At 51.6% G+C, this 25,150-nt stretch overlaps 2 protein-coding genes across 5 annotated transcripts in view; one reads left to right on the top strand and one right to left on the bottom strand.

Annotated features, from left to right (window-relative positions):
* NAPRT (nicotinate phosphoribosyltransferase) overlaps positions 1-7,270 on the top strand; it is an 8,576-nt gene extending 1,306 nt beyond the window's left edge. Inside the window, exons 2-13 of the mRNA XM_085298710.1 lie at positions 697-988; positions 1,322-1,404; positions 1,659-1,789; positions 1,888-2,003; positions 2,674-2,867; positions 3,490-3,630; positions 3,971-4,055; positions 4,355-4,435; positions 4,950-5,052; positions 5,369-5,526; positions 6,150-6,257; positions 6,377-7,270. Coding sequence (XP_085154836.1) covers positions 697-988; positions 1,322-1,404; positions 1,659-1,789; positions 1,888-2,003; positions 2,674-2,867; positions 3,490-3,630; positions 3,971-4,055; positions 4,355-4,435; positions 4,950-5,052; positions 5,369-5,526; positions 6,150-6,257; positions 6,377-6,433 — 1,549 coding nt within the window. The 3' untranslated portion in view covers positions 6,434-7,270. The remainder of the gene's footprint in view (positions 1-696; positions 989-1,321; positions 1,405-1,658; positions 1,790-1,887; positions 2,004-2,673; positions 2,868-3,489; positions 3,631-3,970; positions 4,056-4,354; positions 4,436-4,949; positions 5,053-5,368; positions 5,527-6,149; positions 6,258-6,376) is intronic.
* A 2,332-nt stretch (positions 7,271-9,602) lies between these two features.
* LOC146599354 (ubiquitin carboxyl-terminal hydrolase CYLD-like) lies at positions 9,603-24,991 on the bottom strand. Of its 4 annotated transcripts, none has more exons than XM_085298737.1 (15): positions 24,427-24,991; positions 22,095-22,585; positions 21,392-21,673; positions 21,125-21,200; positions 20,046-20,266; positions 19,311-19,464; positions 16,799-16,937; positions 16,051-16,161; positions 15,055-15,146; positions 13,828-13,894; positions 12,600-12,732; positions 12,166-12,274; positions 11,853-12,034; positions 11,162-11,381; positions 9,603-10,573 (listed from the first exon to the last, which is right to left on the bottom strand). In XM_085298737.1, exons 2-15 carry the CDS (start codon positions 22,548-22,550, stop codon positions 10,389-10,391), a joined length of 2,427 nt encoding a protein of 808 aa, XP_085154863.1. In that variant the 5' UTR covers positions 22,551-22,585; positions 24,427-24,991; the 3' UTR covers positions 9,603-10,388. The 4 variants fall into 4 exon arrangements, with proteins under 4 accessions (XP_085154863.1, XP_085154864.1, XP_085154866.1 ...); XM_085298738.1 differs by having other exon boundaries at positions 11,853-11,971; XM_085298740.1 differs by having other exon boundaries at positions 22,095-22,561; positions 24,427-24,452.
* Between the last annotated feature and the right edge of the window lie 159 nt (positions 24,992-25,150).

Genomic DNA, 25,150 nt, shown 5'->3' with positions numbered 1-25,150 from the left:
GGAGGGACAGGGACTTCTCTTAGTGGGGCAGAYGGGACAGGTCCTCGGAGGGAGCAGCAGGCCTCTTGGGGAACCTAGGTGGGACGGGGACATCTCAGAGGGGTGAGGGAACCTTTGGTGGGGGGCACAGGGAGGACCCTGCAGGGGGAGCCTGAGGGGACAGGGACATCCCTCAGGGGACCTGGGCACCTCTCAGGGCAGGTGGGGGGGGACCTGGGAGGGCACAGCAAGAACCCTCAGAGGGACCAGGGACACCCCTTAAGGGGACCTCAGGGTGGGAGGACAAGGGCTTCCCCTCAGAAGGGTGAGGAGACTCCTCAGGGGATCTGGCGTACCTAGGGGACCCCTAGGTGGGACAGGGACATCCCTCAGAGGGGCAGGGAGACCCCTCAGGGACTTCAGCATGGCAGGGACATCCTTCAAAGGGACCTGGGGGGGTCCCTCAAAGGGGCCAGGGGGCACTGGGCCAYGTCTGGATGGTCCCTTGAGGGGCTGGAGGTCAGGGTGGGTCAGCGCCCCACCGAGGAGGCCCTGCTCAGCCCTCGCGGTGGCTCCCTGGGGGGCCATAGGGTGCCGTGCCTGCCCCCTGCCCTCCCTGCGGCGCTGTGGTCGCGTCCCAACGCAACACTTCCCCGGAGAGCGAGGCGTCGCGCCCCGCGCGGCCGTTGGGAGCTCGACCCGGTTTTGCCCGTCGAGGGTTGCGATCTCGGCCCGACGGCCGGCCTTCGCGGCTCGGCCCCCGCCAAACCGGGAGCCGGAGCGGGGAGCTCCGCTCGCGGGAGCAGTGACCCCCCATGTAAGCGGCGGGGGCCCGTTCGCCGCAGCACCAGCGCTGCCCGCTCAGCTGCCGCCCCCCGCAGATATCGCCTACCTGCGGTCGGTCCTGCCCAGCACCACGGAAGAAGCCTTCTTCGAGTACCTGAGCACCGTGGACGCCTCGGAGGTGACCCTCTCCTCTGCGCCGGAAGGCTCTGTCGTCTTCTCTAGGGTGAGCGTGAGCCGCGCTGGTCCCGAGGCAAATCCCCCAGCAGCCTCCGTCCTCTGCCTCGGGACCACGGGCGGCGCGTGGTGCCRCGTCCTGGACAGCCAGCGCGCTCTGCCTGTCGCTTGACAGGCTCTTCCCTTCTGCACCTCAGTTTCCCCACGTGCCGATGGCAACATCTGCTCCATGCTCACACGTGGGTAAAGCGATTTCAGTTCGTTACGTGACAGATGTTCCTCGCTGTTGGCTCCCGCCTGCATCCAGCTTGCCTCCCTCAGCTCCGTCACCTGCAGTCGGGGGCGGGAGGCCTCACTGCCGCTCGCCTGCCTCTTCCCGCAGGTCCCACTCTTGCAGGTGAAGGGCCCGCTGCTGGTGGTGCAGCTGCTGGAGACCACRTTGCTGTGTCTGGTCAGCTATGCCAGGTAGGAGCCAGTCTGGCCTTTTTTGTGGTGCTGGAATCCCTCTGCCACAGGATACTGGGAACACGTTCCCCCCTGCTGCAGCCAGACCCTCAAAATCCTGCTTGGCCTCTGCCAAGTCCGTCCACTGCGGTTCTGAGTCAGCGCGGAGCTGAACTGGTCCGGGAGTCCCGCAGCGCGTCTGCCTTCGCTGTGCACCGTTCCCAGCCCTGGCCCTGATGCCCTCCTGACACAGCTTGCGCACTCCTGTCTTGCAGCCTGGTGGCCACGAACGCCGCCCGCTTCCGGCTCCTTGCTGGCCCTGCCACGAAGCTGATGGAGATGGGGCTGCGTCGAGCTCAGGGCCCGGATGGCGGCCTTTCGGCTTCCAAGTACTCCTACATCGGGGGTGAGTGCAGCCCTGCGGAGCGGCTCCTCCTGGCACCGCGCTGTGCCTCCTGCCTGCGTCCTCACCCCCCCCCACACACACCCCTTCCCTCGTGGCAGGCTTTGATTGCACCAGCAACGTCCTGGCGGGGAAGCTCTAYGGCATCCCAGTGCAGGGGACCGTGGCCCACTCGTTCATCATGTCCTTCACGTCGCTGGCGGAGGTGGAGCCCCGGGTGAGTGTCGCTGTGGGTGGGAGAGGGGACGAGATGCTCTTTCCCCAGCCAGGCAGGCCTGGACGTGAGCTCGCACGTCCCCAGGGGTGCTCTTGTGGTCTCTCTGTTTCGGTTCTGCACCCCAAGTACTTCTGGCCTGTCCGCCCCTGCATTTGGGGACCTGCTGGGGTGTGGGTCTAGGGGGGCGCACGGTCGTGGGGTGGAGCACGCTAGCTTGAGTGAGCCGAGGGGGAAGGACGGCACTGTGGTCCCATGGACGTGGGGTGTGTGGCTGCGACTGAGGGTTGGGCTAGGTCACTCAGTTGTGGGGATTTGTGGTTCTTGTGGTGTGGGACGTGTGGTTGGAGGAGAGGGGACATCCCGCCACGTCAGGTAGTTCGGGGAGAAGTAGGGACTGCTGCGGGACGTTGGGTCGTGGGATGGGATATGTGCGGGCCATGTGAGTGAACATGGGGCCTGTCCCTCGGGCGCTGGGAGCACCGTGTCCCTCACGTGGGGCTACCCCGCTGCCCTTTACGGAGCTCGTGTCACCCAGCGAGCAGGACGCTGTCTCTGCCTGGCCTGTCCCCTCTGTGAACCGAGGTGGTGCCCTGTAGATCTTCCTCCAAAGCCAGGAGTTAGGTAGCAGCAGGGACATCTTTGGTGCAGTGTGGCTGTTGCCCCCGGGCAGGTCCTGACCCCCCTCGCTGGAGGAGAGCCGGTGGATCTCCCGTCCCTGGCTGAGTCGTGGCTGCTGCAGGTGTGTGAGCTGCTGCAGGCCTCCCCCGACAAGGTGAACCGTGGGGAGCTGGCCGCCTTTGTGTCATACGCCATCAGCTTCCCGCGCAACTTCCAGGGGCTGCTGGACACGTACTGCGTCATGAGGTGAGGAGGCCGGGGCTCTCCGGGTGCCGTTTGCCCTGAGGGCTGTCCCATCTCCCTGGGAGCCCGTATCTTAGATCTTACAAAGACGGGGAGCGCGGCGGGGCAGATGGGGCCGGACGGGTCCCTCCTTTTGTGGTGAGCATGAGATGGAGCTGGGGGGGACAGGAGCGGAGAGGGCAGCTCTTGAAATGCCTCTGCTGCYGGGCCGCTGTCTTGGGTAGCATTTATGCCTTGCAGAAAGGACTAGAAGAACAGGTTTGAAACCCAGAAAAGGAGGAGGCTCTTCCTGCGACGTGCAGCTGAGCTGGGCACCTCGCCGCCTCGGGATGCGGTGGGTGCTCAAGGTTTGGCTGGGCTCAAGGGGAGACCGGACATGTCAAATCTATTGAAACAGTCTCTGGCTCAGACAGTTTCTGAACGGGAAATTCCTGGTGCCTGGAAGCGGGCACACTTGCCCACTTTCATGGCTTTTTCCAGTGCATCCAGTGCTGGCCACAGGTGCAGACACGTAGCGGGGCAGAGGGCCTTGTCACAACCAGTGCCRCAGCTCTGCGCGTGGCCTGCTCCGGCCCCGGGCCTGCTGCGTCCTCGCCAGTCCAACCCTTCTCCTTGCCCTTGCCAGGAGCGGCCTTCCCAACTTCTGTGCCGTGGCCCTGGCCCTAAACCAGCTGGGCTACCGCGCCATCGGGGTGCGCCTGGACAGCGGCGACCTGGCCAAGCAGTCCAAGGAGATACGCCGAGTGTTTCGTGCCTGTGGCACTTGGTGAGTCCCAGACGCTCTCCTGTTCTGGGGACCCTGCGGAGAGCTTGTGGGCTGCCACCAAACCGCCTCCTGCCCTCTACGCCCGTGTCAGGGTTTTCACGGGCTGCGGAGGGTGTTAGGCCCTCGCTGCCAGCCCAGCAGTATGTTGTATGGTTGGTGCTGTGGGGAGAGCACTCGGGGAAACTGGGTGAGGTTGGGAGCTCTTGTGCTTGTGTTGCAGAGCTCCAGCCTGACTTTGCATCTCCTGGCTGGGTTGACCAAGATGGCATCAGTCAAATGGGCCTCRCTGCTCCGGCTGGAGTGGTTGCTCATTCCCTCTGTTCCTCGCTTTTCTCTCCAGCTTCCAGGTCCCCTGGTTTGAGACTATCTCTATTGCCGTGAGCAATGACATCAGTGAGCAGAGCCTGGAGGACTTCATTCAAGAGGTGAGGAGGCCACCACCAAGGCTGGGACATCACCTTTGTGGAGGCCTCAAGCTTTAGGAAAGGGYGGGCGCATGGGGAGTGAATGTGACRGTCACCCAGCATCTCTCTGCTACTTGGTCTCTCTCTGTGTGAAAGCAGAGATRTCCAGGCTGGAAAAAACGGATTCTGGGTGGGATGGACAGATGGATACCAGGCACCTTTGGGCAGAGCAGCCTCTGACTGCCCCTGGTTTTAGCACAGCCTTAAAACCAGCAGTAGGATTGGGCTGTTGACAGTCGCTGTCTTCCCTGCCGTATCAGGGGAGCGAGATCGACGTGATCGGCATCGGGACGAACCTGGTGACGTGCCCCCGGCAGCCGTCGCTGGGCTGCGTTTATAAGGTAACGGCGGCAGGGGCTCAGCTCTCTGCACGGCTCGGCTCGTGCGTCATGGGGATTCCCGGCTCCTGCTTGGGCTCACGCGTCGGGGCTGAGCGGCAGAGGGGAGACCAGCTCTGCCGGACACCGCTGCAAGGCAGAAGTCCTGTTTCTTGCAGGTGATGTTCACAAGGACAYGATAACAAAAAGCTTGGGGAGGGCTGGGAGAGGAGGGGGGGGGGCCCAGAATTTCTAACTTTGGGGGTGGTTTAGATATTTTTATGATTGATTTGGCTGTTTCACGTCAGTGGCCTCCTAGTTTSCAGGGTCACACGTAAAGAGGTGACAGATTTGCTCCTTTGGTTTTACGCGCAGCAGAACAGGGCTGCAGCAGAGGCGTAGAGAGAAGCGCTGCAGCCGCTCTGCCTGGCTGAGAGCGGCCAGCGTGTGCTGCGATCTCCACGCAGTCCCCGGCACTGGCCTGAGCCGGGGCTTATTACAAAAAATAAGGTGCCTCTTCCCCTAACCTCCTCCTCAGCTGGTGGAGGTGAATGGCTCCCCTTGCCTGAAGCTCACGGAAGACGAGGAGAAGACGACGATCCCTGGAACCAAGACGGTGTATCGGCTCTACGATGCTGCTGGTGAGCTCTGCTGCTCGTGRTGCCCATCGTCTGCCCCCACGGCCCTTCGGGACAGCCTGGTTGGCCKGCTGGCGGTGCTACAGCCGGGGCACGCGGGTCGGAGCGCCCCACGAGGACAGCTGGGTGGGTGCTGCCAGCTGCACCGTTAGGACTTGGTGTTTCTCCAACCACGGGCTGGTTTGGTGCTGGGCAAAGGTTTGGGAGGCTCCTCCTGCAGTGCTGCCTGGCTGAGCTGCATCTTCCGACCCCTCCTGTCCCGTAATCTTGCCCCCAGCATTGCATGAGTCTGCTCGCCCCTAACCTGGCACCCCTGCAGGTCACCCCTTCATGGACCTCATGGCCCTGGAGGAGGAGCCCTCGCCCAGCGCGGGCCATGAGCTCACAGTCCACGTCCTGGGGAGGAATGGAGAGGCCAGCAAGGTGAAGCCCACCACTGTGGAGACTCTACATCACACGTACTTCAGAGACGGACAGGTCAGAGCCAACTCTGCCCTCTCCCCTCCGTGGGCTCGAAGCCGGCACTTGCGGTGCTGGCCAGGGGGCAGTCGACGCTGCGGCCAGTGTGGTGGGAAGAGTGGGCTGTCCGTGTGGTGTGCAGAGTTTGCCTGTCCAAGGTGGGTTTCCCTGGATGCCCAGCAGAGTCGGCGGGGTCTCAGTGTGGCTGTGTGGGAGGTGGAGACATCCAAGTCCCTTGCTGAGCCCCCCGCAAAGGTCTCACAGCTGTTTTTTTTTGGTCACTGCAAAGCTTTGATTTCTCTCTGGGTGATTTTGCAACTGCATTGCTAAAAACCTGAGGTTTTCTGAGCAGGCATCTGCGTRGGGATGCCAGCCAGCTGAGAACTCGCTGCTGCTGGAGATGTCCCCTGCACGGGTGAAGGGCGAAGCTGGGTCACGTCATCTTGGCATCAGTGGCCAAATCAAAGGTTCACCTGGGTCTGAGATGTCCATGTCCCCATTAAGTGTGATCCTCTTCCAGCTGTGCTTTGGTCACCATGGCCAGGCTCACAGGCCAGCAGCACTGTGCTTAACCCAGTCAGGGTTTCTCAGGCTTGGTGCTGGCTCCTCATATGGACGTGGTCGTGTGCCTCGTCCCACAGGTGTGCGAGGTGCTGCCCAGCCTGCCGGAGGTGAGGAGCTACGCGCAGGCCTCCCTCRGCCGCCTCAGTCCTGCGCACCGGAGACTCCACGAGCCAGAGCCCTACCCGGTACGGCAGCGACTTGTTGGGGCCGGGAAGTCGGGCCTGCTGCAGGAGGTGGGACGAGGGGCTGTTCCGCACCTCCCCAGCAGGGAAACGATCACCATCTCCTCGCGCTTTTGCATCAGGTGGCCATCACGGAGAAGCTGCACGTCCTCTTCGGGGAGCTGCGACAGGCCAGCTAGGGAGCCCACCACGCTTGCCCTCCGCGCCATCCGAACCCGGGCCAGACACAGCCCTCGCCAGGGGCCAGCTCTTCCTCTGTGCTCCTTAAAGCTCTGGTGACTAATTGGAAATTAATGGCTCTCATGCTGTCATTGCTGTGCAGGTGCTAAGCCAAGGACAGTGCAGGTCCCAGACCCCGCTCCCCCTGTTCCCAGTGACGCAAGCTGGGCGCAGCGGGGAGGAGGCGGGCAGAGCAGGGCAGCAGCAAGCAGCGTCCCGTGACGTGACAGGGCGGCGCATCGGCCCTAGTCCTCCCTGCCGGCGACGTGTCCTCCCTGCCCGTCTCGGCAGCCCTGTGCCTTCCGCGTTCRCAGCACCCGTCGAGCAAAGAGGGGGCCGCTGCTCCTGCTGCTGCCTCTGCGCCACGGCTCTCGCGTGTTCGCTGGGATGCGGCTAGCTCCGTGCGACGCTTGCAGGCACGTTTGATGCAAACGCATCTAAGTAGATGGCAGAGGCGGGGGACTGACTCGGTGGTCCCAAGCTGATGCTCAGCGTGAACTGAATGGTGCCTTGACATGGAAATCACCCACCCATCTCCCCAGCTTGTGCTTTGCGGGACAGCTGTGGCGGGAGGCACTTCGCCCTTTCTGCTCTCAGCTTTTACTCTCTGGCCACTTTTTATGTCTTGCCCTGCTGTGTCAGTGCATGAACAAGTGCTCTAGAGCATGGAGACTGGTTTCATGTTGACACAGGGAATCTTTAATTTGACTGTTATACAGAAAACGTGCTGCTTATCTCTGTGATTACGTCATCCCAAGCTCAAAGCGAAATAAATGCCTTAGCCCGCTAGCTGTGAACGCACCTTGTGGCTGTCCTGGTCCTTCACCCAAAACTCACTCCCTTCAGCTTCAACATTTAACTTCACGTAATGGTTTAGCACTGAATAAAGGTAAAATAAAAAGCAAAAGGTTACAGTAAAAGCATCTGGGGTCTTCCCAGGCAAGTGCTCCACATCCTCTTTTGTGGYGTCCCGCAGCCCTTACCGCACCTCTAGCTCATACATCATTCAGATACCCGAAAAGACGTTATCATCTCAAGCATGAGCAGACAGGACAGCTKAAGTTGAACAGTGACTGTTCAAAGACTTTATCACAATGGAATCAATGAAAATTGTTACATGGAATGGGGAAAAAAAACTCCATCACCCTTCTGAGAGGAGCATGTTTTCGCTGATCTTGCCTGGATTTGTAAGATCAAAACTCTTTTCCCCCAAGCTTGTAAAATGTGCTGCTGAAGATCCCCAAATTGAGCCCCACACTGTAAAACGTGCGGTGAGTGACGCCAATACAGAAATCACCTGCAATTCCTTGCAGCAGAGACCCATCTTCAGCACAGGGCTATTCCAGACACCAGCCCTAATRGCAGGAGCCTTGATTTTTGCACATGGGTGTTTAGGCAAAACATGCATGCTCCCCTCCCCAGAGAATGCAAGGAAAGTTGGCTGGATTTGCACATCTTCCGCAGCTTCTTAAGAGGTACTTTTGTTGGTTTACATCTTTGCAGCAGATGTTAATGGTCAGGGGAAAAAAACCCCACAAACAAACAAAAAACACCACCCCCTCCTTAGAAATTAAGAGATTAGTGAAGCACTGCCTGATGATGTGTTTGTTTTGTTTTTCTTAAACAAAGAAAAAAAAACATACACAAGCCAAAACAGGCTAGAGAAAGCAGTGCTACGGCTGGGCTCAACATGCTTGGTACATTAAAAGAAAGGGAAAGGCCCAAAAGAACAAAACAAAACAAAAAAAAACAAACAAAGCATTTCAACTAAGAGGAGGCTGGTTTTCGTTTTTAGCTTAAAAATTTTAAAGCTAAAGCACCAGCGAAACAAAACCCGAGCCCACAATATACCTGAGTAGCGATGTCCTGAGTTCTTGCAAGCTACTGACCGAAGAGCAGCTTTCAACAGCCAAGGAGAAGCTGGTCAGCGGCACCAGCCACATCGACCCCGCCACGGGCACCGAGGCACGCAAAGGGAATGAGCCAGAGGCGCTCGGWAAGGCAGCGCGGGCGGGAGAGCAGGTAAGCCCTCCGCAGGGCAATCCTGTGCTAGCCGTGCCCCGGCTCGCCACCCACTGAGAGCAGGGCGAAGGCTTCCAACGCCGGCAGTTCGGCATCAGGAATTCGGCTYGCCGGGTGCATCGCGGCGCGAAAGCGAGCGCGCGGCCTCCCCGCCGCGGTCACGCGCTGTCCACCGAGGCTCTGCAGCGAACAGCGGTCAGCCGCCGTCTTCGGCGTTTCTGCTGAAACCCGAAACGCCTTGCTCGCAGGGCTGGCACCGCGCAGGAGCTAACGCACAGCTTTTTGACCTGCGACATGCAGGGTCTTTGGCAGGAGAAGCGCTCGGTGAGCCAGTGAGACACGCTCAGAAACGGTGAGTACCAAACCAYGCGCGCTGGGGCGACAAAGCCACCAGGGAAATCTCGGAGCACTCCAGCAGCTCTGAGGTCTCGCCRTGTGCCAGCCATCCAGGGTTGGTATGTGCCAGCCATCCTGTAGGGAAACCTTATGCAGCAATAAAGCATGGAGGTGRAAGCTGATAACGCTATCAAGCTGTCAAGGTGTCAATTAGCCTTATAACCCTGCTGCCAGCTAAAATGGCCCTAATCTCACRCGCATCACTGCACATCCCCAGCCCACAGGTCCTTCTCACCAATGCAAAGATAGAGGTTGCAAGTTAACAAAGGCAGCAGGAACTATAAAGAAGAAGGGGGAAAAAAAAGTGCTTACAGCTGCTAGTGGATGCACCCCTCAGGTTTTTGATGTGCCATCAGGTCAGTCTTAAATCTGAGCTGCCCAGGTCTTCATCCAACCTCCCATAAAAGCTTCCTGCCATCACTAAGAGCATGTGCTTAATAGCAGACACCTCCCAATTTGCAAATGTGACTTATTTAAGTTAATAGAATACCAGTTTCCCCAGAGAGACCCTAATCCTTACTGCAGTTATGACAGAAAACCCAGTCGGGTTCATGTTTGTATTTTTTCCCCTGCAAAAAGTGTGTTACTGCTCTTTAACACAGATTTCAGAAATCAATGTGGAGAAAGGACAGTAAACACTAAAATGAGACAGAAGACYTCAGTCTGTAGCAGTCCTGCAGAATTCAGAAAAAGATCACAGCGGAGCAGGGCTGTTCCTCTGCCTCATCTATTTTCCAATTCYGTTCTTACAAAAATATGTATTTTTAAAGCATATTTCCAGCTCAAAGCATCCAATTAATCTCGTGCTTGAAAATAAGAGATGACGGATAAAAGTGCCAGAGATGATATTAGTGCTGGATAAGGGGATTGATGACAACTCAGAGACCATGACAGTTGAAGAAAGGTCCCCACTTTGTGAGGAGCGGGAGGTGAAATCCCAGACCTCAAGGAAAACCTTCTTCCTGAGGCAACATAATCCTTTTAACACAATTGGTGTAGCTCACACCTGGTTTTCCCACTTAGCAAGTCCATGTAAGGAAGTGTTTACTCAGGGTGAGACCAGTTTTCTTGTGCTCTGCAGATCTGAGGATAACTGCTCATGTTTTGATTAGAGCTGCTGGTCCTGCCCTTCAGAGGGAAGAGTTGGTGGGGGAGAAAAGGAAGTTGTGGGAGGACCCTGAGGCCGGAGCTGCAGAGTACCTGGGGAAGGAGGAGGGTGGGTTAAGGAAGGTGGGAAAGGTGAATGTGTTTAAGTAGTTCAGGTCTGCAGAAGTACCAGCTATCACTCGGTAAGGCCAGGTGCAGGATTTACAAACCCTGACAGGCTCGTGTAGATAGCTTGATGCCAGGTGCTGGAAGAGGCGAGAAGAGGCAGAAGCACGAGGTCTGTGTACCCGCACTCTGGCTGCTTTCACCGATTAACAGCTGCAGGTTTGATCCACGCTCACGTTTCTGAAATCTCGCTGCTCTGCAYGGCAGCACCAGCCCAAGGCAACGTCACTTGTAAAGCTCCATCTTCTTGCTCTGGTACATATACATGTAGGCGTCGCAGAAGAGGCGTTTGGCCACTCCATCCATGTCCCGGGGTTGCTCCAGGGCCAGYGCAGCCAGTGGTAAGTCCAGGTATTTGGCAACTTCAGGGCACAGCGTTACCATGGGAATGTTGAAGCCATTTTCATCTCCTAACCCCAAAAAAGGGAGAGAAGTCTGAGTCCCAACCAGGTCCCAAAGAACAAGTATTCACAGCTCAAGCAGACACCATAGCAAGGGACAGTAACATAGCGCCTTGGCTGAGATATTGAGATGCCAAGAACAAACTGAGGGAGGAAAGAACTGTCTTGCCCATATGGCAGCCAGCTCGGTCTGGCTCAAGAAGTCCCTTATCTGAAAACAGCCAGAGGATGAGAGCACTAAGAGGAATTCTCACGTGTGTTTGGCCTGGTCATCCTCTGGTCTAGGCTTTGCTTAATGATCATTGCTGGAAGCAGGATCCTGAGAGAGCCTAATTCAGGTATGGGGCTTCAGGGGAAAAGGTTATCCTTTGTCATATAAAGCTGTTATTCCCCAGCACCCCATGTTCACCCTGAAAGCCTCGTGCTCCTTTTGTATATGGCAYAAAGTCGCTCTGAAGCGCTGCTGAAGCCATCTGCCACCACGCCTCGGAGCAGACTGACCAGCRCCTACGTTGATGTGCGTCACAGACCCTCATAGATGCCCACCACACAGTGCTCGCTGCACTCAAACCACCGAGCCCACTGCCCCGTGCTCACCGTGCCTGTCAGCCATGCTGTCAAAGAACATCCAGTGTTCGTTCTCGGGGCCGTATTTCACAAAGGAGACGTAATGGCTGGTCTCAATACAGAGCACTGCAAAGAGCTCCATCTTCTCGCGGGGAACCTGCTGGCTGCCCCGGGGGCTCCTGCTGTGAAACTCTTCGGGGACGTGCAACCTGGTTGGCTTGTGCGCTTTGCGCCGGTAATGGGAGTGAACCTGAGGAGAGACGGTGRGGTGGTACCGCTGAGCGTGCAGGACAACTTTATTCTCAGCTGATCTGCCTTCCACGCAGCTGACTCCTCCACGTAGCAGAGRACACCAAAACATCAACATCCTGAAAGCTAGAAGTTGAGAGGGGAAGCTGCTACCCTCCAAGAAAGTCAAAAAGCTATAGGAGGGCTCCTAGAGAGACAACATGAAGGGCCCAGCAGTCATTCTGTGCAAAATCAGTGCTTATTTAGGCTCTATGTAAGCAGAGGGCAACACATGAGAGTTTAGAAACATGCGGCAACTGACCCCACTCACGGAGCTTGCTCAGTCAGTGGGACTGACTACTTGGGAAAGGGCCCCTCTGTACCTGACCTGAACAGCTGCAGGGACAGCAAAGGGAAGCCTGATATTTCAGAGGTTTTGATCTTTTGTCAGCCACAAAGGCAGATTTTGGAAGCACCCAAAGAAACTGAATACCTGTCTGGAGCAGGAGCTGCAGAACTGCTTCAGGCCCGTAGCTGCGAATATCTTGTCTTTGAAACACTCGGAACACTCCAGGGTGGCGACATCGCCACACACGCAGCACTCCCTGGGACCTGCAGAGGCAACAGGGGCACGGGACGCGTCCTCTCTAGGTCTCACCTGCAATGCACCTTCTCCTGCCAACACTAGCGTTCAGGGAACAGGAATGACGAACCCCACCTCGCATCTGCTCACAACCCAGAGACAAGACCTGTCACGGGTTCCTCACAGACCCAGCTGCCAGCTTTAGCATTGCCCAGCAACTTACTGTCAAGCAGCAGATCAGTTATATCCAGCTCTAAGGAAGGAATGATTTTGCTGAACATTTTATATTCCTTCCCAAAACGTGGCATTTGGATAATGAAGCAAGATGGGATCTGCGAAAAGAAAGTTAAACRAGTCACCAAGTCAGAAGAGACAAGTCCCAGAGACTCTTCTCTCCCTACTGTTGCTTGGACTAAGGATTTTCTGCTCAAGTTATCCACAGGACACAACAGCAACAGGGGGRAGCAATATGCCTCTTCCTTCTCGTTCACATTTCCCAAGACTTCTCTCAGGTTGTGGCTATGCTGCTGCTTTGCTACATTAGACATAAGACACACCAGACCCACTGCAGACTAGCTAGCAGGCACAGGTATGTTGGAGGAAGAAATTAAAAKGCAGCAGATGATAGTGAGGAAGATGGAAGGTAGCTGGGCTCACCTCCACTAGCTTCAGATCGGAGGACAGGAAGGAGTGTTCTACTAATTGCTGCACATCAGGAACCACCAGATCCTCCTGTTTGTCCATAAATATCTGGTAACAGTAACAGTCCTGCTCCTCCTGGCCTCCGGACCTGCAGGGAGTGGTCACAGGGAGCTAGTTTACTTGGTGCCACGGACATCTGAGCTCTCAGAGGACACACTGTTTTTGTCCTGCAATAGCTTCTGGGCATAAGGCACCAAGGGCTGCTTCTGTAGCACTGAAATGAAGCACTTTTTCCACAGAGAAATACTAAATACATGCCACGAGAAGAGGACAGGAGTATCACAATCAAACTCTGTATCCTACATTGCATCACATCCTACTCCAAAGAGCATAACTCAGTTTCCCCTCTTCAAATTTAAAAATTTAAGATGTTTCAATATTTTTCAATTAATCAACTGCATTACAGCACAATCAGCAAAATCAACTCAAATGAAAGATCTATTTATAACTGTACACACAAAAGCTGCAAAGCAAAACTTGATGCATTCAAAAGGTGAGTTATGTACAAAAGCTATCCCAGAACATTTACATCACGGAGCCAGCACAGACAGGATTTCCTTTAGCTGACCCTCTGCAGGGGAGCTGGAATACAGAGCTGCCTTTGTACTGAGCCTTTCTGAGGAGCTCCGTGATCCAAGGCTTGACTGACATCCCAACAAAGGCGCACAGAAATCTAACAATCCCCTTCTATGCTCCTGAACAGCACAGTTATTTTTGGCTTCCTTCAGACCCTCATCTTCTTTGTAGAGTCCTGAAAAAACAGGACTATTCTCCATGGACTCCCTGTTTGATAGATTCTAGGATTTGAGCCAGCCTGGATACGTCTTAACTACATCCAAAGGCCTGTCAGACAGTGTTGGCTCTGCACTGAAGACGGACACCATGTTTTTCAAACTACTACCTGCTCTCCCTAAGGATGGTACTCGTTTTTTTCATCATTTTCTGAAGGCAACACATGCAGGGGGAGTTTAGAAGCGCTTTTGCCTGGACTGGCCACCTGGGACAAGATCACAACAAGCTGTACAGGCTGTAATCGATGGACAGCAGAGAGGACCTGTACACAACTCAGAGCTGTGCCTTCAAAGCCTTGATGAAAAAGTGAAAGTAATACTTGATAATTGTAAAGTGGATAACCGGTGAAGCAGGTCTGGGTAAACTGCATCACCCAGGTACAGCAACTTACTGCAGTTTCAAGAGTGGCTCTATTCCCAGGATCTGATGCATTATCAGATTGAGGAACTCTTCAGGATCTGGAAATTCAGAGAACAGCACAAGTCAGAGCCCACCAGGAACATTCCCCAGTGCATCCAGAAGACTAAAACTCTTAGATAAACAAGAGACAGCATTTTGGAATCAGGAATCTCCCCTTTTACACTAGGTAAGGTGGCGTTCAGATTAGGAGCTGAAATTGTTGGTTTTAATGCATAGATCGTCAGGTAAGGATGAAAAAAAGCAAGCCAGCCCTCTGAAAAGAGGCAGCAAAAAAGTAAATGGCCTTTTCCAAGCTGCTTTTTCAAACTTTTCAAAATAGAACAATTTTTTTTAAGCTGCATTTGGAAGGCATCACATATATGCAGAACAAACATTGCACTCTTCCATGCTGAACTAACACAGCGACACTCCCAGACAACCTTAAYGAACAGTTACTGTTAGCACCAAAAGCATTAACTCAAAGTGAAACAAGGGACAACTATGGAAGCTAAGAAACACAGCAGCAGCTAAACCATCCCTGGCTAAAATACATAGACAATAGCATGAAACAAAAGTGTTACTCAGTGACAAGATACCCGCTGTTTCTGGAAGAATCAATGTCACTTGTTTACTGTCCAGGTACTCAGAGCTTGTTGTGTGATAGTGGAGCAATCCCTAATCTTCCCTTGTGCTAAACGTGGAGAGAAATGTGGTGATTGCAACTAGGGGGRAGATGGGCTTCAGCTGTATTATTTTCTGTCTTATTTTAACCAAACTACAATCTCTAAGGAACCTCAAATAACTTACCAGAACTCTAGGAGAAATTTAGCTTACCAAAACAATAAATTGAGCTGGATTTTGGCAAGGACATCAGGGACAGACTTATCAGAGCATAACTCAAACACTAGGGAAATTTCCCTTGTTTCAATTCTGTTTACACAGTTCTTCCTCTCTCTTCCCAGTAGCAACAGCCACTAGCTAGAGATCTAGCAATTCCTATCTTTCCATGAGACACTGGGACAAACTTAAGTTACAAACTCTGTAGAGTTTTAGAAACTGAAAATATTTTATATACATTTTTACATGAATGTAAAATATATAAAACTGGCATTTTAATGCGTGTGCATGGGAGACGTGCAGAACTAAGTTGTCAGCCTGGCGCCTGAATGAGGCAGTTCACACCCAAGCAATTCTGGGAAGTTTCCAGAGAGCGTATTACCTTTCTCAGCGGTGGTAAAGCTCGAACACTGGCCCTTCTCAGTTAGCTGCTCCCTAAGGTGCATCACACTCCTGGCCATGACGAAACCAGTCCTAAAAACAAGAAGGAGCTGCAGATGATCCCTGTAGCATATTTAAATCTCAGTATCACTGATACCAGTATACTCTGATTTGCATTCCAGCGACCAGTTCCAGGGCACTGTTCCCCAAGAAAGATGCTAACACCTTACATACAAGCAGCTCTCAGTGCCTCTCTCCCACACTCAGCACAGAAAGATGGGGAAAGAACTTGGTATCTTTGATACAAAGTCCAGAGAATTTAGCTGTCATGCCATGGTCGACTCTGTTACAGCACAATATTGCTTTCTGCCTTTGGGTATAGTTGGTGTCATCTTTTAATAGATCAACTGCTGAGCAAACTGTGCTCTTTCTCTCTAGCAATGCTGCTGCTTTATCAGCTCCAGGGCTTTCCCACAGAAGTGGTCACAACCTCACAAATCCCCTCTTTAATCTTTTCACCGAGAACTGGAGCTAACAAGGCTTCTTTCTAACTAGGAAAGACCGGATCTGGCTTGACAGCTCTGTGCAGGAGTCAAGCCAGAGACAACCCTCTTGCTGGGGCAGAGAGAATTGTCTCCCTGCAGTATTCTCAACTCAGCAGCGGAAGTCAGTGCCAAACTGGACGTTCTCACATAGATGCCACAAGATCAGCAAGCTGAAGGATTAACGTGCTCACTGTCGTAGGCAATCCTGCAAAACCTGACTGCTAACTTTTCACACGCACGCAGTAGGAACCATGACAGCCTTAGAGTAAGGGAAAGCRAACAACTGAAAGAGAAATCTGAGAGGAAGACCTTTGGATGTGGCTGGTAGAACAYCCCCTCCATGTCACCCTTTCTCTCAGTGACATGCATCACCTGGCTGTCGGAGGGCAGAGCGGCAGACAAGGCATGAAGACAGATGGATGACTTCCAGGATTCCCACATACTATACTCACTTCCGGAGGGGATTAACAATTTCATCCCGCAGAATGTTTTGGACATTCCKGTCGCACAGGGGGAAGGGCTTGAAGAGCATGGAGTCCAGCACGGACGTACAGGAGAAGAGGCTGTGAGGAGAGCATGCTACGTAAGTCTGATGGGTTTGCAGCAGCAGTTAGAACCCAGCTGTAGYGCCTAATGACAGTTGCTGGATTTTATTTCCAACAACCCATGCACACAGTTACAGAAATACGAGCGAGAGAGAGCCTCCAGAGTGAGATTATAAACCATATTCGGTTTAATGAACACTTGCAATAAGCAAAGAAACAGCTTAGAGAGAATGGAATTTCATATTTGGTTCCAAAACTGCTCATGGGGGGCACCGCCGAGTCTTTTCCTCTGCAGTGCTGCAGCCTGGCACACCATGGACAGTTTCTTTGAAATATGTTTCCAGTCCTTACCTCCAGTGAGAAGGTTTGCCTGGTCCGGTACAGAGAACTATGATCTTTCACTACCCTGCATGATAGATACGCGAGTACCTTAGGTACTCCTAAGGGCTAATTTGAAGTCCAAGGACCTATTAGATTATAAAGGACATCAAAAGGCAGCAAGCAGTGAGGCTGCATCTCCACACAATTAAATCCTGTTTTACACTGGGTGAGTTTCTAGCCATGCTGGAGATACAGGAAAGCACTGCGCTTCAGGCTCTGCCCCAAATAAAAACTTCTTATTTAGCAGAAGTGCATTACCCAAGCAGACTCTTACCTGAAGAGAGCTGCATCCATATAGCAGGAATTACAGTGGCCTTGAATCCCCTTCATCCGTCCACGCAGGACACGCACTGCTGCCTCGTTCCTGAGGGGAGGAAAATTGACCAGAACCTGTGGAAGAACTTCCTGCTCTCCTGCAACACAAGTAACAGAAGCAACTCCCTTTAGCTTCCCACCTCATCTGSGTCGCCTCTGCCCTTCCCCACTGCCTCAAAGGTCTGCTTTGCTCAAAGGTCGGCACAGCGCTCTCCTGTGCTGCGCCTCCTGGGACAGGACCACCCTGGGTTGAAGGCTTGTCTCTTTAGCCATTCATCTACTGGAAACAGGACAAAACCTAACCATCTCTTCCTCACTAGAGCCAAGCTCTACCAAGCCTCACCACCTCTACCATCCTTATGCCAAGAATAAGGCAGAGAAAAAGACCTACAAATGAGCTGCTGCTATGTYAGATGCAAGCTTGGGAGCTCTCTGCAGAAAAAGATCTGTGATGCAAGCGGTGAACATTGAGCCTCAGAAGTAGGTAGAAGCTGGTAAAAAACATTACAGCTKGTGTTAGTCCATCTGACCCTGCCATGAGTGAGAAGGAATGAATGCCCTGTCTTACCCTGGTTCCAGAAAGGAACAGAAATGCACAGGGTACAGCTGAAGCATCTCTGAGAACATGGACTACAGGAGGTGCTGCACCGTTATATTGGGAGWGGTCGCTGTGTCCTTAAGGTCTGAAACCTCTGAGCACTCCAGAGACATCACACACTTTATGGCAGCATTCATAACCCCCTAAATGGCAGGGCCAGAACATCAGCCCAGTTACGGGCAGACAAACAGGCAACTTGCTTTAATAGCSGATCCATGCTTGGCTCTCGAACACCAAAAATTACAACTGATAGCATCCCCGTAGGGCAAGTAGGTGTCAATCCAATTTCACAGGAGGAGAAAATTCAGCAGAGAATATGAGGAACTAAGTTAGTCCATGGCCACAGTGGGACAGCTCCTGGCGTCAAAAAGAGCAGCCAAGTCTCCAGCTTGCTTCCGTTGCTGTTCCTGCTGGAGAGCAGACAGGGCAAGGAGAACCCCAGCTGCATTCTCACCCCCTGTCATCTCTTTAACCACTAAGCTTTCTTGAATCTGCTCTTTCTGGTTTCTTCTGCTTTTTCCCTTTGTATTCCAGTCCCCTGCCTTCAGCATGTCCTTAAATTACCTTTTATTCTCCCCGCTCCTATTTCTGGGCAATACCTAAAGGAATCCTGATGTCTCATTTACGGTGTCTAAATGGCTAGTTCACATGGTCTGCTGAACACTAGAGGTATTTCTTGCTGTTCAAATGAAAACATTGGCCCGTCCTTCTCTGTATCTTCTTGTGAAGATGTCATCTTGTGAGAATTTCTTATCTTCGCATCAAGCTCTATATTAAAATTAGTCTTCTCTCCCTTTCCCTGCTCTCCTTTATTTCTCAGTCACCAGGTACAACGCTGTTATCACCTGACATCCTGGCCACAGGCCTGAGTTGCCCCTTCCAATTTTCCAAAACCACGTGTACAATTTACATTGGTGTAACATTTAAGATAGAGTAGAAGTTAGGCTAGGCCCTATAGCTAAAACACTTTTCCACAGTCAGGTCTCAGATATACAAGACCTTTCCTTCTGCTCAGAAAACCACAGGCAGAAGAACCCTGCCTTGCTTGCAGCATTCACGATGCCTTGCAAAGCCTGTTGCTCTAGATCACCGTGTTGAGTTGCCTTCCTGCATTTCCTGCCAGCTTGCCCTCTCTAACATGCCCGTGCCACGTTGTCCTCACTTTTAGAGCTATTCATAGCATATTGCCTTGTCATTGCCTMGCCTCCACAAGTCTAGCCTATGTTATCCCTCTATTTGATTCCTTACTGTCCCTCTAACGTGTGGGGGACATACAAATACTACAGGTAATATGAATAATACTACCATGGCAGTAGTGTAAATACTACCATGAGGTAAGGACACCTCACTATCCTTAGAACTGACGTCTCATTCAACACCCAAAGAAAATGATGGACATCACACAACTGATACATTAATCTTGTTACTATTTCACCAGACAACACTGTCTTAGAGTTTTCTCGTACCAACATCTCTGTGTCTGTATCCTCATTCTATGGGCTTATTCTCAAACTGGAAGATCGTGGGGACTAGGACTATCTTTTTGTTCCGCATACATAAAGCAATTACTGCACTACAGTGTTTGCAGCTGACTGGCACTCTTAAGCACTGTAATGAGAGAGAAATACAGCTTTACCAGTGAGTTCTGATGTGCAATGGGAAACGTAAAGAAATACTCAGTTTCTCTGCACAGGGATGCAGGTCAGGCCTACATACAGTCCTCTCCGAAGCTGAAAGGGAATCTTGGACTCTGAATAATAATCTGAAATATACTGCTCTCAGTACCTGGTCTAACAGAGACTGCACACAAGGGTTCTCTGTAGTATGCCTTGTCCTAGCATGATACTGTGTCCCCTTTTCCCAGAGAACTTACTATAATCCATAAGATTCAGGTCACTGTTGTGCGAACACTGAAAGCGAACATCCGGCTGGCACGACTGCAGCTTCACAAAGAGGCCACGCTTTGGAGCACAGTGGAAATAATATTTGCCCAGCCATTCACCAGCTGTGACCCCCTTGTCTTCATCCTGGGAAGAGAGCACCGATGAACGACATGAGAGCAGGCACTGGAGGGATGAGGCGTGATTCCCCACATAGCTATTTTGTATCTTGAGAGCTACGTACGTTTGGTCTTGTTTTGCTAGCTACTTCCATTTATTCTAGCAATGTTTTAAATCTAGCAACGCTCTTTGCAGGACACATGATTATTCTGTCCCACGTTCCAATAAYGTCACTCAGGGTTCTTGAGGGTCTTTGGCAGAACAACAAATAAAGCCTCATAATCACTCTGCAGGCAATGAAGTGTCCTCAGTGATAACTGGGGTAACAATGCAGACTGCGACTTGCCTGGTTTCACACAGTAAGTTAGAAGATGACCTATATATAAACACTTGACTCTTGAATCCCAGTTCCATGCCCTAGGCAATAAACTCACCATCAGGTGTGCTTGTCCTCACAGTTCAAAATATGACATGTGAGTGGCCCAACTCTGGTCAGGCCGAGAAATATGTTGTCACAAATTGAACGTCTTCAGAGAGAAGGATAAAGCAACCAAGACCTGCCGATTCTGATTTTCGGTCTCACAGCAGGAAGTATTTTCGCTTCTTACCAGTTCAACTCCTGCCATTTTGTGCTTAATTTGGGGTAGGTACCCCAACCAGCGGATGATTCCTGAAACCCGATTTCCCTTGTCCAAGGTGATCTGGACCATGGAGTTCACCTCCAGGGATGAATTCCCACTTTCACAATCCTCATCGCTCTCGCTCATCTCTTGTTTCATCTGTTTTGGGTGTCCCAAGCCCATGTTAGGCTCATATGGTAAAAATAAACCTAGTGGGCAAATACAGAWTGTCAAGAGAGGTAGGAAGTCAACATCTAATGACAGATACACCTGGGTCTCACCCAATACCGGTTCTATTTGGAAATTCCAGAGCAAAGGGAAGTACAAGGCTGAGCACAGGAGACATGAGGTGTGATTCACAGCACAAGTTTCAGTGATATGGCCAGCAAGACCAGCTTGCTGGTCTAACAGCTTGCTGATGCTGAAAGAGGATGATCGCACTCCTCATTTTCCCTGTTTGAGACTGCACAGTCCAACCTTGCTCTGGAGCTTAACAGAGTCTTTTGCAGAGCCATTTCAGGCTTCTGAAATGGTAGTGGTGGTGGGGCCATGCTATTTTTCTGCCTTTATTAAGATGAATCAGTTCAGTGAAGAGTGTAATGACTGYTCCCCTCGTGCTGGCACTGACAGAAACACAGCGTTTTTTGGTGGCAAAAAATAGAATCCACCAATTTGTCAGTTTACCTAATGACTCACATCACCTCTACTGTCATCTGTGCCTTTCTGAGTTTGTCTGGCAGCAGGATGAGGCTACTGCTCCACCTTCTACAACTAAAGACTCTTTAACCAGTGATATTTTCTTCCCTAGAAAACATTTACGCACTACCATCAGACTCTCTGTTCTTTCTGACAAATTGGGAGACTCAGAGCTCTAGTTGCCTAATGCAAAGAATTCTGTCCAGAACTTGAGACATTTTTACTGAACTTTTCTGCCTCCTGATCCTGAGCTAGTTGGGACTAGCTGATGCTTCTGTTGCATTTTCAGCTCATCAGGTGCCCTGCAGAGAATAATTAAATGCCTAAATCCACAGGAAGGTATACAGGGCAGACATCTCAAGATAACCTACTTTGAGAGAGCAAGCTTTCCTTCACAACAGAGTCCATAGGGATTTCTCTGAAAATGTCAGTTGTTCCTTCTTCTTCCTGATAGGAAAGAAGATTGCATCAGCTAAAAGGTCTGTCAGACACAGGGAGTTCCTGGAACGTGAACCAGTTTTAAAAATGGGCCTGAAACATTTGCATGTCCCTTTTGGGTGTTCCTTCCAGTGCTTTGTAAGGCCTAACCACAACACAGGTACAAAACAAACAAGAAAAGAAGGTAAGGCTGCTCTTACCGGACAAACTTTAACGAACCACTGGCTTCCCTCCCTGTAAACCGCCATTGCTATTCCCTTTGTGAGGGCCTCGTCCACGTAGAAACTAACTGCATCTCCCACTTTCACAGGAACCACCTCCTCCGCATCTGGCTTTGGCTTCTGTTTCGCATAGTCGTTGTCAGGCACAGGAGTAAACTGGACTCTGTTAAATGGCAGGAAGACCCCACAGTTCCGCTTACACTTGAAATACTCAGTGCCATGGTAAGATCCATCACTGCGCCCTCTGCTTTCACCTTCACCCTGAAAACATGCCAGAAAGCCACATTACATCCCGAGCCACAGGCGGGTCAGCAGGATGGCACCTAAATAAGATTAGGYTGCCACATTCTTGTTTAAGAGATGTATTTCTCCAAAATCCCATTTAAGCAATGGAAAATAGATGCTGGGGAAAAGAGCAATCCTTTCTTTCCCACTGTAAAGTGAGTCATAGGGGATTAAATTTTGTGTTRAGTTATACAAGGCAAGACAAGATGTTGTTAGAAGGGAAGAGCAACAGAGACAAAGCAGYTGCATGCCCCAGATTAGGCCTACACAACACAAGGGCTATACAATCAAGGCAGGAATCAAACAATGTTTTGAACTGTGCACTCTCTTAAACTATAGTAGGGGATCTACACAAACATAAAGCGGGTAAAACATCTTTCTTCCTTGGCCACTTTACCTGTAACTCCACCCCAAAGAAGAATGGAGAAAGCACAGACGAAGTATTTTTGTGAATGCTCCCAATGTAGCGGATGACACCAGGGAATTGTTGCCGGTCAACCTCCACCATCACTTTTTGGCCAAGCGTAGCCTTCAGAGCAGCTTCAAGGCTCAGCCTCTCCAGGAAGTAGTTCAAACGTTCGTTGTGGCTGCTGATGGCCAGGAGGAAGACAGCTGTCTCCTCACGCACAGGTTCAAGGATTTCTACGTTTATTGTGACGGTGGAGCTGTCATCCAACATGACAACTTTGAGGAAACAAGCAGGGGGCCTGTCATCRGAGAAGTTGCGCAGGTAACTTCTCTCACTGCAGTAGCATATGTTCCCAGCTTGAAAGTACTTGCTGCCATAGGTACAGTCATCTGTCAGGATGTAATAGCAATATCCATCCCCTACTGAAGGCAGGATGCTGGTCATCTTTTCCTTGGCTTGTGAGAAATGGCAGAGTCGCACTACAGCAAGAAAAATTTTACATGTGACATCTTTATAATAGTGCCGATATACATGTTATCACAGAATAATGCAGGTCRGAAGAGGCCTCTGGAGGTCTCCAGCCTGCTCAAAGCCGGTTGCTCAAGGCCTCATCTAAGTAAGTATCTCAAACGATGCAAATCACGGCCTCTCTGCTACCCTGTTCCAGTGTCTGACCACTCTCAGGGTGGAAAAGAAACATTCCCTGTACAAACCAGAATCTCCAGTATTCCAGCTTGTCCCTGCTGTCTTTCATCCTCTCACTGCACAACTCTGAGAAGAGTCTGACTCCATCTTCTCTAATATACCCTCCCATTAGGTAGTCGCAAGGAGGACTCCGTACCATCTACTCTTCTCCTGGCTGAACAAAACTATTTTTTTTCAGCATCTCCTCGTATATCCTGTGCTCCAGCCCCTGACCATCGTGGTGGCCTCTGYCATACTTGCTCTGTCACAATCCCTTTTGTACAAGGAATCCCCAAATGAGTCCGAAGTGCCACATGTAGGGACGGAACTGCTTCCACAACCAGCTGGCTGTCACTGCCCCATATGCAGTGGCCTCCTTTCCTTATTTTTCAGATCCTCATGACACAACTTTTTCTGTCCCTCTATGTAGTAAAAACCTTGCTTTCAGGCTCTCACCATCTCAGATTTAAAACCTTGTTTTCCACATCTTGTTCTTCCACCATACCAAAAATGAGCCACTGTTCACTCTCTTGATATCCCTCCTGGTCTATCACTTCTATAGTTCCTTGCTGGATGTGTAAGTTTGCATCCCAGTTAATCCATAGCATCATTCACCATGCACAYGCTACATCTCCAAAAAATCTTGATAAAGAGCAGCAAAGCTACATCATCTTCCTTCCAACTCCTCCTTGAGACTCTCCCTTGCTGTGCTACTTTTTAAGAAAACTCAACTTAATGGTTAAGCTGCTGATTTGTATCTGCTGCTTACAGAGACAACCAATATCATCTCATTAAATCCTGCCTTCTCTTTTATTTCATGACTTACCTGGAGGAGTGGGGCAAAGGCTTCGCTCACCCTTTTTAAAGTACCTTGAAAAGGTGGTCCTAGTCTGTGACTAGTTCCTAGATGTTTGCAAATACACTTTTTTTAAAAAAAATCTCTGGAATCAGAAGTACAGTCTTGCACACAACATCTTTTAGCAAAATGCTGTCATTTTCATGTAATTTACTCCTCCCCCCACTTCATTGCTGACTGACACCTCTCATAGATACGGCCCAGGAAGGGCAATTAAGAAAACAGATGCCTCCGCTATTGGCTACCTGGTAGAAGCTTTTAAAAACTTTAAAGTGGAGAGAGGAAGAACTGGGCAGATGAATTAAGGGAAGTAGAAACACACTTGGGGCATTGTGGCAGGAAGCATGAATGCAGCTGTTTTTAAGAACGATAAATGGGTAGGTGGGCAGGAAAATGTAGGCAGAGTTGGAACAGAAAGGCTATACAAAGCTCACTATGTAGGAAGGCAGAATTACTGGAGACTTCACTGGAGATTAAAAGTCACACAGAAAAAATCACTCAATGCCTGTTCAGACCCTGGATCTTTCCTTCTGCATCTAGGCCCTGGCCCATCAGCGGTAGCTTCCTCAGGAGCTGTCTCCAAATCACGCTTATTTTCCTAACCTCTCTCCACGGCAGTCAGTGAGATGGCTTAGACACCTGATCTAGATGCTACTTTACTGACTCTTGGGCAATGCTCCCTTTCCTGCTGCTCTTGCTGCTGCAGGTCAGGCCTCAAAAGGGGTGATCTCCGTGGTTTTCAAACCATGGGTCTGCATCCACGTGAGTCTAATAACACACCTAATTTCACACGAAGAGTAGACGGACGTTATTCACATGACCAGAGAGCGGACAACCAGATGTGCAGCACGGAGGCAGGGCCACGCCACCTGCAGACAAGACCGTGAAAACCACACTCGTGCTCTTCCCTGTTTCTGCTGAGGGACTGATGCAAGCASAGTACCAAATCCGCAGGTCACCCAGTGCGAATCACTCAGGACCATCCCAAAGCCAGCTGGCACGATGCAGTCCAAGGGACAAGCAGCAAGAGCACAAGCGCCCCGACTTGCAGCTGGGAGGTCATAGCAGACCGGTAAAGAAAAAGAAATCATGCGGTGCGTAGGTGGTTCCCTTATTTCACATGAGCCCAGCTCACTCTGACCTCTTATATCTCAGCTCAAGGAGCAGAGACTTAAATTCCTGTGACTTTGAAGAAAGGAATCAAATATTAGTTTGATGTGGCTTCATGCACCAAATCGCCTTACTAAATATTCCACCTTCGGGACCGCTGCTTTATTTCATTTTTTTTTTTTTTTCTGAGCTCTCTTTTCCCAGGGCATCACAGGTCCCTTGGGCGGGACCGCTGAGGAGGAAGGTCGGCGGGGACCTGGGGAGACCGCTCCGGGCGGCCCCCGCTCGGGCACGGTCCCCACGACGGCGCCCAGGCGGCGACGCGGGCCCGCGAGCGAGGGCCGCGGCGGGGGCTGCACGGCGGCCCCCGGACAGAGCTCCGGGGGGCAGGGGC

This window comes from Rhea americana, unplaced genomic scaffold (assembly GCF_003343005.1).
Source record: "Rhea americana isolate MKP2758 unplaced genomic scaffold, rheAme1 scaffold_140, whole genome shotgun sequence".
NCBI classification, from domain to species: Eukaryota; Metazoa; Chordata; class Aves; order Rheiformes; family Rheidae; genus Rhea; species Rhea americana.
Note: the sequence above shows the minus strand (reverse complement) of the source record. Positions and strands in the feature narration are given on the sequence as shown.